General features: G+C 36.4%; 3 protein-coding genes across 3 annotated transcripts; 1 reads left to right on the top strand and 2 right to left on the bottom strand.

The window, feature by feature from the left end:
* Window positions 1–1,164: 1,164 nt before the first annotated feature.
* LOC108996141 lies at window positions 1,165–2,163 on the bottom strand. The gene has a single exon (XM_018971905.1). The coding sequence runs from the start codon at window positions 2,161–2,163 to the stop codon at window positions 1,165–1,167; it is 999 nt and encodes a 332-aa protein (XP_018827450.1).
* Window positions 2,164–4,212: 2,049 nt separating this feature from the next.
* On the top strand, window positions 4,213–8,863 carry LOC108996354 (probable polygalacturonase). The gene is made up of 5 exons (XM_018972211.2): window positions 4,213–4,898; window positions 6,117–6,237; window positions 7,052–7,226; window positions 7,514–7,584; window positions 7,697–8,863. Exons 1-5 carry the CDS (start codon window positions 4,434–4,436, stop codon window positions 8,314–8,316), a joined length of 1,452 nt encoding a protein of 483 aa, XP_018827756.1. The 5' UTR covers window positions 4,213–4,433; the 3' UTR covers window positions 8,317–8,863.
* A 440-nt stretch (window positions 8,864–9,303) lies between these two features.
* Window positions 9,304–10,422, bottom strand: LOC108996355 (photosystem I reaction center subunit N, chloroplastic-like). Its single transcript, XM_018972212.2, has 3 exons — window positions 9,880–10,422; window positions 9,673–9,798; window positions 9,304–9,567 (listed from the first exon to the last, which is right to left on the bottom strand). Exons 1-3 carry the CDS (start codon window positions 10,189–10,191, stop codon window positions 9,478–9,480), a joined length of 528 nt encoding a protein of 175 aa, XP_018827757.1. The 5' UTR covers window positions 10,192–10,422; the 3' UTR covers window positions 9,304–9,477.
* Between the last annotated feature and the right edge of the window lie 1,491 nt (window positions 10,423–11,913).

Raw genomic sequence — 11,913 nt, forward strand, 5'->3', positions numbered from 1 at the left:
AATATGTGAGAGTGGGGAAAATGGGCAAAGAAAGTAACGGAGAGGGAGAGGGAATCAGGAGAGAGAGTGACGGGGAGGAGAGGGAAACTAAGGGAGGAATGACTCTTACCAAAATAGTGTCATTTACTTCAACGGGCTGGATTTTCTGTCACCTGGGCCTGGGTGTTACATAAAATACTCTTTGTGTTTTTTTCTTTTTCTTAACTCAACTCAAGCCAAACTCTAACATCTAGTGATTTCAATGGAGAAAAAAAATGTTATTTTGTCGATTACATAATAGGATATATTTGATAGTTTTTTTCCACCAAATAAGGCGGCATTAATAGTTTTTTTTCACTAAAAATTTCATAAAAATAAATTCATAAATTCACGTAATTTGATATGATATGTTAGATTATAAAACTACTTTTATTATAAAATAAATCTAATGAATTATATGAAATCATGTCAATTTGTTGATTTACAATTACTTTTATAGAATTTCTTTATAACCGTATAAATGAGCAGTTTGATTGGGTGGGATGTATTGAATTGGGTTGAAAAGGCTCCAGCATACGTTTGTCCATGTGTAATCCCTTCTTCACCAATAAATCAGAAATGTCACTCTAATTAAAAAAAACATGGACTAACGTGATCCTCTTTGTTGATCTTAAGGTATTCGATGTAAATTTATATTATTTTAAGAAAGCAATTCTGGGCGGGGTGATATTCAACAAATTTTGCAACCTCATCGTCAACGATGCCGTCGGGGCAAACGTCCTTTGGAATTGACACACCACCAACTAACAAGTAAGTCTCTTTAATAATTAATACAATTCTCTCATCATCATGTCCAATATGCATTAAAATCTACCATTCAATTGCTTTTGCTTGTTCAGTCATCCATTGATTTATTGTCAATTAAGCTGTTGTACAAAGTATAAGATGATGGTCAAGGAAACGATATAAACAACCAAAATAGAGAGAGATTTGCAAGCAAAACTAGCTAGCTATTTATTTCATGTATGTGAATAGTTAAGGAACATCGTGTATGCAATCTTCCTCAGACTGCAAACAGCAAACACACTTTTCTAGGTTTATTGATTGAAATTTAATCTCCAAAATTACAATTGTATCTCATTAAAGCACTTCCAATATCATCAGAACAACTATGTATATTTATTGCTAGACTTGGAATTCACCTAGTTGCACATCCTTGGCTGTTAGAGGAACATACTCCCCAAGATAAACCTCGAGATGATCTGCTAGAGAAGACTTGTCTATATTCTCATGGTGATATGATTTGCAGACGAAGTATATCACTGTTTGGATGACAAGACCAAAGAGAAACACCAGGACTAGCAACAGCACACTCAGAATCCCGATTCCGATTCTAATTCCTATGTTTCGTGCCAAATTAAGCACAACCAAATTCTCAAATAATAACTCAACTCCTATGAAAAGCACAACAAGCATGAAAAAGATGGCGACTGCAACACCCATGTTACCCTTTATCAAGCTCTTGCTCTTGATCATGGCTTTGATCCCATACAAATCCTCCAACACCGACACCACGCTTGCCAAGTGCCAAACGATGCTTATATACACGAGACCCACCAAGTATAAGATGAAGAGGAAAACAAAGATGGCAATTCCAATCCCGTACAATTCAAAATTGATTGCCCATAAGAAGAACAGCACTCCGGAAGCGATGTTGTAGACCAAAACGATGGCGAAGCTCCATAAGAAAGTGACCATAAGTCTCTTCCAGACCTTTGGGACAACGCTCATGACCTTTCTAAAGGTGATTTCCTTTGCTGTGTATATGGAGGCGATTGTGTAGACAACTGCGGCGGTGGAGAGCAGGGAGAGGATGAGCAGGAAGGTGAAGTAGACGAATTTGAAGAGCCAAAAGGCTACCCATTCGGAGGAGATGATATCGGAGAGCTGGGCATATCTTGGGCTATTTTTTCTGGTGTAGTTCCGGGCTTCTTGGTTGTACAAGATTTTGAAGAAAAGGATGTGGGAGATTTGGAGGTGAGCTAGGAAGATGATGGATAGAGGGAGTACGAGGGAGAGTGTGATTCGGCTGAAGATTCTTCTCCATGAGAAGATGATCTTGAAGGACTCCTTGAATATCCCAAAGAAGCCCAAAAACTGTAGATCTTCTTGTTCTCTGTCCATGATTTTCTTTTCCCCCCCTTTCTCTGCAAACAAACAATGAGAGACATAACATTAAGGTCAGGAGCTTCTTAAGTTGTTGAGAACTTGAGATGGGAATGGAGAGTGGACTTTGAATTCTCAAAGTACCCTTGGTCTTCATGTGAATTACTAAAAACTATTTAATTATTTATTGATTATACAAAAGCACAAAAAAAAAAAAAAAACTGTATAAGACAACTATTATCATTTTTTTTATTCTATTGTTATTATTATTATTATTATAGATTAATTAAAGACCTTTTTATTAATAATTTCTGGTTGAAATTAGGAACGGGGTAAAATGGACAATTAACAATTGTCCTTTGAAGCAAGAACAGAAACTCGGAATTTCATGGTCTTCGAGGAAGTAAAAAATCAACGCCCTCTAAGTTTGACCATTCTGACCTTTGATATTTCCATGTTTCCATGTCTTTACGCATCCTCTTCTATTTTCCACGAACCGAAATGCTAAACCCACGTGGAGCTCTCTACACGTTTTTTTTTTTTTAATAATTAAAAAAAGTATTTTTTAATAATATTATATTTTTTAAAAAGAAATATTAAAAAAAAAAAGGCAAAAACAAAAATTATTAAAGCTGCATCACTTATGGATGTCCAAAGAATCTGTTGCAGGACTTTGCTTCTATGTCCATAAAACTTTTTAAGGTGTTCCAGGTGCTATTCTGAAAAGTTGTGTTTGGTTGGCAAATAAAATTTAACTCATCTTAATTTATTTTAAAATTAATTATTAATATAATCTTTTATTTTTTTAACTTTTTACATAAAAAAAATTAAATCTATATCAATTTACTTCATATTTTTTAATTTAAAAAATTAAATACATCTCAACTTAAAAAAATTAAACTCATTTTAATTAAATTTATAAAATATTATTATTCATAACTAAATTCAATTTAACTCATTTCAACATTCAAATAAATAATAAATCTTCTAGCCAAAGTTAAATTGCTCTGATCATGTTGGGAAAAGTTAGAGGGAGTACTTGCTTGCTTCTTTGAGTCATATTTCTATAGCTCATGACCATGCAGCAGAATGCTTGGATATTCTATTTAGGCCATACAATTTTTATAGAGAAATTTTTTAATTATAAAATAGTTTTACAAAAATAATTTTATAAAATGGCATGATTTAATATAGTATGTCAATTTATAAAATTATTTTTAATATAAAATATATGTAACATATCATAATAAATTATATCAATTTATAAATTTAATTTTATTATAAAATAAATCTAATAAATTTTATAAAATCACATTAATTTATAAATTTATTTTTATATAATTTTTTTATATACGTAGTAATTATCTTGAACGAAATTATAGAAGATAAATGACAATTTTATCTTAAAAAAAAAGGGTTTTAACTGTAAAAGTTTTATAAAAATAAGTATATATAAATTCACGTCACATTGAACAAAATTAAGGAAGAAAAATGACAACTTTATCTATAAAAAAATGTTTTAAGTATAAAATGTTTTTATAAGAATACGTAATTTGGTGAAAATAGCATAAAAATGACAGTTCAAATGTAGGCAGTCTTGGACTGCTGTCCTTGCCGGAATACTTAGCTCCCACGTGTCAGCGATGCAGTAAACTCAGCCATTCAGCAGCGCACACATCCTGTCAAAACCCCATTAATTTGTTTTGTTTTTTCTTTTTCAAGAGGAGTTTGCAGAAGTCTCCCGTGAAGAGCGGCTCCCCTTCCTCCACCGCATTTCCATCTAATTCAATCCTCTGCTTTCACCACCACGTTCTTAACTCCCTTTACCCAATAGACTTCCGCCACGGTGTAAATAAAATAATCAACATACTTACTTTTCAATATAGAATAATTCTATAACCGTGGTCTCTTCCTCACTCGATCTCTCCGCACCGGACAAACCGGATCGAGGCTTTGTTGGACTTTCCGAACTGTGCCCCACACATTTTCGAGTTCGCAAAAATCCCATGTCCCCACCGCTAGAATACGTCGGCACGAGCGATGCGCACCACCCACCCTAACCCCACCCTACCCCCTAGGGCCTTTGACCACCCCTCCCTTTGCTAAATTCTCCACCTTGACGTCCGCGTATTCTCCATATAATATCGCCACGCCACGCCACGCCGCCACCTTCTAACATCACCTCCGGTGCGCGTCCAATCACTATTCTGTCCATCTCCAATACACCCACGTCATCTTCCTTCTTCTTTGTTTATATTTCGTTTTTTTTTTGGATTAGGGAAAAAAAAATGAACTCTGAAAAGCCGTTATTCGGCGTGTTCACGGGTACCTTTATCAGGCCCCCATGGACGCTGTTGCTTATGTTGTTCGGTCTCCTCGCGATCCTGACCCTTCAAATATTCTCGACCGACGCCGTTTTTTCGGTACGGTGGATAACCGGATTGCCAGGAGCCGACGACGGATCGTCCGGCCCCCGTGACGTTTTGGGTGACGAGAGGAGCTGCGTGGGGTTTTTTGGAGCCGTGCCGAGGAGAAAGGTAGTCATGTCGATAGCGGATTTCGGGGGAGTTGGCGACGGGAGAACGTCCAACACCGAATCGTTTCGGAGGGCGGTACGGTGCATGCAGGGTTTCGGAGACAAAGGTGGGTCCCAGCTGAACGTGCCGAAGGGGAGGTGGCTTACGGGGAGCTTCAACCTCACGAGCAATTTCACGCTGTTTCTCGAAGAGGGCGCTGTAATTCTTGGTTCCCAGGCACGTATATAGTACTACAACTAAAGCTTCCAGTTATTCTTTATAATTACCAAATAGGTTTATTCTTCTAATTATTAATTTTAGATGAAAAATGGAATACTCTGTGACCTGTGTGGTAACTTAGTGATTAAGAATGACCAGGACCAAAAAAAGGTAGTCTACTAATGGCTGTTTTTCCATGAAAAAAAGGACACTATTTTCCTTGAGAAAGTTGAAATGGGCAACCAAAGGGAGCTGCCCATAATTTTTTATATGATACCGTATACCCATTTTTTTATAGTTTTGAGTCTTGTTCTCATGTTCTTAATGCGTGTAATTATTACCCAAAGAGTACTAATACCAAAAATTAGGAGGAAGTATAATCTTAAACACGGAAGTTGGTGGGTGGGACAGGGTGCCAATCTAGAATACATAGCGGAATATTTTCTATGGAGGGACAATAATTAATCAAGCTCAAGCATCCCAATAATGATTTTAGTAAGTTGGTAATCAGCTTAAGCATCCCAATTGGATTATGCAAATGCAAATCCAATGAGTAGTTTGGCTAATAGACCTAAAAAATAGTCTACATTGGATTATGCAACTTCGGATATTTGATGGTCACTGTAGCTAGACCAAATTGATTAAAAAATATTTTCAGGTTCTTGTTATTTCCTTTACTTTTCTTCTGCACTATTTCTCCATTTCTTATTTCGTTCCTTTGCTTTTCTTCTGCACCATTTATTTTGTTTCAAAGTTTTTTTATTTTATTTTTCCTGTTATTGTTGGGTTCAATCTCTCAGATTTATGTTTTTTTTTTTTTTGTTTGTGGGGATTTGTGTTTTGTTTTAGTGCTCCTAGGGCTGTGATTAATGCTGGAAACAAAAAGAAAATTAATGGATGTTTTTTTAGGTAAAAATGTAATAGATAGATGTGTTTTTTTCAATGGTGTTGTATTAAATATTTAGAATGTATTTGCTGCTCTCCATAAATATTGCTCTGCACTTGTATTATTGTATTTCCATATAGGTCTAATTTTAGAAAAAACAATTAATAGAAAAAAAATATTATTGAATTTATATTATTTTATTATTATCTTGACTAATAGATGGATAATTCAATGTGGGAATAAGTTTGAGTGGAATAGCCAAATGTAAAATCATGTGATATTATGCAAATTTTGTATTTGTATTTGTATTTGCGTAATCCAATGCTAATGCTCTTTTCTCATTTATATAGGACCCAAAAGAATGGCCTATAATAGCACCATTGCCTTCTTATGGAAGAGGGAGAGAGCGACTAGGAGGAAGACATATAAGCCTCGTACATGGAGATGGTCTCACTAATGTTGTCATTACAGGTAACAGACAATTTTCTTCTTTTCCCTGTTGTGATGAAATTCTTATTATTCTGGTGCCATCAGTAATATTTGAAGTATGTATTAAATTAAATCCCGTCTTTTTTCTTGCAAAGAATTTATCTTAATTTTATTTGGTACATGCAAAAAACAAGTAGGACTTATTTTGTGTTTTGAGTAAAAAACGAGTCATTTTGAATATCTACTATTTATGAAGCCGAATAAGATTTATGTAATTGACTAACACTTGAAACCGTCGTGGGGGACAATGTAATTATTTTCATGTCGTTTTGTTTCCATGTCTCTGTGATAGTAGACGGCAAAATGCCTATATGTCTAATGAACAGCAGAACTTGCCAACAAATGATATCACTCTTGAATAAATTATTTGTTTAAATAACTACAGAGTGTTTTATTTTCCATTTATATATAATTTCGGTGGTGATGGAGGATCTAAAGAACCATTATCCTTTCTTATTTTATCTTTTTTATTTTTTTTTTTGAAAATACGATTTACTATATAATGTTGGTAGGTGTTATGTCAGTTTTTTTAAAGTTGTCATTGTAGCAACCAAACTCCTCGTTTCTATGCTTTGTTTCCTTCAAAATTGCTTCTGTTCCATCAAGGGGCTATTGACATTTACAGGTTAGAAATAGTGTGTGTGCACAATTTGCAGCATCATTGATTCAATCGCAAGTTATAAAATATATTAGAATTTTCCTCATATATTCATTATTTATTTTTGAGTGCATGCTATCTCGTGTCTCCAACAAACAGATTGTTTGTATCCGACCACTTGATTATTTTTTCTTGCAGGAGCAAATGGAACAATTGATGGCCAAGGGAAGATGTGGTGGGACCTATGGTGGAATAAAACATTAGAGCACACAAGAGGCCACCTCATTGAGCTATTGAACTCTAACAACGTTCTCATTTCAAATCTCACCCTCCTCAATTCTCCATTTTGGACCATTCATCCCGTTTACTGCAGGTTCAATGTCACCATATGTTTTCTTATTATCATGTTGTTTCTATTTTTCTCTATATAAGAAATATAGTTATATAAGACTCATATCAAATCTCATCAAGTGTCCCAGATGGTTCATCCCCTCCGGCTTTATTTACTATGAGCTTGATATATGGACACTTGGATATTGGATGCAATTTGAAACACTGATGTAATCTCATATAAAATAGAGAGTATTGATTTGTTTTCTGACCTGCTACTTTGATATGTTATACTTCAGATGTGCTAACTATTTATTCTATTTGTTTCAGTAATGTTGTTATCAAAGGCATGACAATCTTGGCTCCTCTCAACGCCCCAAATACTGATGGTATCGATCCAGGTATCTTACTTGTTTGCTTATTCTCTTATATTCCTGATGCAGTGGACTGCCGATCCTTTTAGAGCAAAAGGGCATAAGAAATTTATCTTGAGCTTTAACATCCAATTTGCAGACTCGAGCAACAATGTGTGCATTGAAGACTGTTACATTGAGAGTGGGGATGATCTTGTTGCAGTGAAGAGTGGTTGGGACCAATATGGAATCGCAATTGCCCGTCCAAGCGCAAACATCATTGTCAGGAGAGTTTCTGGCACCACACCAACCTGCTCTGGGGTTGGAATAGGTAGTGAGATGTCTGGTGGAATTTCAAATGTAACTGTTGAGGATTTGCATGTTTGGGATTCAGCTGCTGGAGTGCGTATAAAGTCAGACAAAGGTAGAGGGGGATATATAGTAAATGTCAGTTTTAGTAACATAATCCTGGAAAGAGTCAAGATACCCATAAGATTTAGCAGAGGCTCTAATGACCACCCTGATGAAGGATGGGATCCCAAAGCTGTTCCTAAAGTAAAGGGCATTTTCATAAGTAACATGGTTAGTTTAAATTCAACAAAAGCCCCCGTACTGGAGGGCATTGAGGATGCATCATTTGAAGATATATGCTTAACAAATGTTACGCTTCTTGGTATCTCTCAGTCCACAGCATGGAAGTGTGAATTTGTTTCAGGGTTTGCCAGTGAGGTGTTCCCAGTGCCATGTGCCCAGTTGCAGCACAAGGGATCTTCATCTTAGTGTTCATACTCATAGCTTTTTTTGGATACTTCCTGATTCGTATATTCAGAAAAATTAGGTTTATTTGAAGGGGTTTCACTTGAACTACTCAGCAATCCTGCGTTGAGAGATTTAAATCAACGGTCTCATTTTGGGCATGACTGCATTTGCATCGTGCAGTTCATATGAATTTGTTTTCCTGATATGGGTAAAGTGAGATATCATGCTGGTGTACTGAAGAGTTTGATAGAGCACTGAAGATTCAATGTCAGCCTTCGAAGGTTTTATCTGATGATATCTGGGTTTTTTATGGTGAGTTCCAATTGCAATTTCTTCTTGGATTCTATTGTTGTTTTGCTGTTACCCACATACTACAACACATTCAACATTTAGAGAGACAGATAGAGCGAGCTAGGCTGAACTTGTACAGAAATTCAGAAAATGCATAGGGGAAATGTAACATGTATAGCACCTATAATTCTTTTCATTGATAAGAAGTTCATGTTATTATTTCAAAGTTGCCCATTTCATCTCCTTCTGGTTCACTTTCCAAGGAGTCTGATTAGAAGAAAAACACTTATTTTTGTCCAAGGTTGGATTTGGGACAATTGAGCAAAATATGTGGGGAGAGGAGCAGCAAAAGATAGTCTTATGCTTGTAGGCTTGTAGCCACTTTGAGAAGGATATTTTCTCAACAAAACTTAAATCAGAAATTTGTCTCAGCTTCTGCAGATAAAACTTGACGAAACTTTTCATGATAGGAGCATAAAAATTTACCAAGTGGATTAGGCTTATTGAAAAGAAAAATTGATAAATGCCTACGTACACAATTTGGGAATCAATCTGGAATGATAGCTCTAACCTCCACCTCGCTTCGATGTGTAATTCGTTTAAAAACTTCTATGTGGACTAACCTCTGCCCCTAAATTCTCTCCCAACAACTAAACCATCAGTGGCTCTTGGGGTTGGTAAAGAAAACAATCACGCATCTGATTAAGGACACGAAAGTCGCTTTAATTTTTTCTGTCCATTGATGAAAATAAACAATGGGTATTTTGATTGAGCTGAATTTGAGAAAGCACATTGCAAAAGACACCGTATGTAGTAGCGTTTCTTCAACAGAAATTTAGGTACATGTTAAGAGGAAAGCACATGGTACGGAAGGGAATAAGATTTCCCTCTTCACCATTTCCAGAAAACATTGGAACCACACTTGTATTTGTCCTTCCCTTCACATTCCAGCGCCAAATCCTCAGAAAGAAATGGCACTTTCTGCATCAGCCCAAAACAAATGGAGGAGAGCCAGTCAAAGAAAAGTTAAAACCCATGGTAAAAGGAAACCCAGAAAAAATGATTCTAGTCATTGACGAGACTAACTTTTTGCTTGGCAAGATCTTGGCAGCCGGTGAAGTTCTCGGGGAACTTGCATGTGCCAAATTGAACTGTATAAGCTCGTGCAAAGTTTGCTCCACTCGTGGCCAATCTCTTCTTGTCATTCAGTTCCTATTACAACATTCGTGCTTAGTTTAAGTTTCGTGTTAGAAACCAATATTAGTAGCACTAAAACAAAGCTGCATAATATACCTTGTTCGCTTTACTCTTTTCAAGGTATTCTTCGATGACACCTGCATTGGCAGAGGAATTGGAGGCGGCAGCAGCAGTTGTGAAAAGGGCGGCTGTTAGGCCAAGCAGTGCAGCCCTTCTTCCTTCATTCCCACTCGATTCTTTTGGTTCAGAAACTCTAACCTGTTGGGCCCTGATCACAGGCAACTTGTGACCAGCCACAACTGGGGATGCCACAGAAGCCATGCAAGCAAGCTTTGCATTAATCTTGGGCAATCCAGCGCCCGAGATGGCATAGTTGCATGCCAAAACAGTAGAGTTCGTGGCTGCCATTGCTGCAAACTCTGATTGCACTAGGAAATCAAAGTTCACTTTTTCTTTCCAATTAGCTAGAGAACAAAGGTGAAGAGAGGGTGGTTAGTGGTTGTTTATGGGGTTATGGATATTTGATAGGGAGTGATATGATAATGAATGCGATAATGGATAGTGGAGGGAGTGTGGATAAGGTGAGATTGGCTCACTCCTATTGGCAAGCTCTGTTCTCCATGCTGTGTTGGGCATTTGAATTTCTGTCGTGAGCTATATACTCTTGGCCACACTTTGGAATCAAAAGATGTGCTTGGTATCTCGTTAGCGAGGACACAACAATTTATGTCAGGGAATGTTCAAAACTACTACCAAACAAAGGAATTGGGGAGTATGGGATTATTCAATATTTCCCTGTGGCGAGAATGGATACATGGAGTTTTTTAGAAGTAATATCTTTTTTTTTTTTAAATTTTCAATCTTTCGAGATTTCTCCAATCGCTTGCCGAATTGAATCTTTTTTATTTTATTAGGGATGGGGTGTTCGTATGTGGTTCTTCCATTTGGAGACCAGACCTTATGCCATATGATCTAAAGGAACTTGACAAATTAAATAGTTTAGTATATAAGGAGAAACATAACATTGAATACTTATGTGAGATTCATATCGTCCAAAAACTCAATACCAGTAGCACTAAATTTTGTAGAGTCCACATAATATTGTTTCTCTCTCTAAAATTGAATCATCTAGTTTGGTAGACAATTGAGGATAATTTATGTTCATTTTCAATTAGGAGGAAACTAGGAAAACTCATTTGTACAGTTTTTCTTCTTGGTCCCTAAAATTATGCTCAAAAATTACTTTTTTAAAATAAAAGTACATAGATTTTTCTTTTTTAAAATAACAGTACGTGCCTATGGGAATTTTACTAAGAAATATTTAAAAAAAAAATGATATTTAGAATTATAAGACCTACAAGTATCGCACATTCAAGAGAGTATATAAGACATACACACCGTGAGACTGTATCTAATGTTAAATAAATGTTTGAATAACATGAAGTGTATAGGGAAAGAGAATGCCACTTCCAAAAACGATATAAAGTCAGATTTGATCATAAAAGAGGGAAGAAGATGGTCCTCGGCCTGCAATGAAAGCAGAAGAAGTCACCAAGACCAATTCTACCCATAACTTTCGTCTCGAAAACTTTTTAAATTTGAAAGTTGAATACAAACCCATAACTTTTTCGGTCCAAACCCATTATCATGCACGAGTGGACTAAGAGCATGGTGAAATTATCCAGTAACATTCTACACAATTCAAATATAATCATGTTACTAATTAATCAATACACATTCTTTCACATAAATATAATCACGTGCAAACAGCAAATCCAAGTCGCAGAAATTCAAAAAAAAAAAAAAAACTTTACATATAAACGGGGAGAGAGTATTAATGGAGGGGATATTCGCATCCCCTTTGGTTAGGCTTGATCGGGATACTAAGGCCCCATCTCGGCCCTAGTCATGCCCATCTAGGGGGTCCAGGAACCATTAATATAGTCGGCTCATGATCTGTACAAGAAGAATGAGGGGTCATACCCGTCCGGAAAACGTGTCGATGTGGACCGACAAGACCTGCCAGCATTGACACCCATATGCAAGAACACCTTGTGGAAAGACCCTGCCTCGCATTTAAGGATCCGATTCTAGAAGTGGACGAGGATTGCAGACTACAATCTTGCCCCT

The sequence above is a fragment of the Juglans regia genome, chromosome 1, assembly GCF_001411555.2.
Source record: "Juglans regia cultivar Chandler chromosome 1, Walnut 2.0, whole genome shotgun sequence".
In the NCBI taxonomy this organism is placed as follows: Eukaryota; Viridiplantae; Streptophyta; class Magnoliopsida; order Fagales; family Juglandaceae; genus Juglans; species Juglans regia.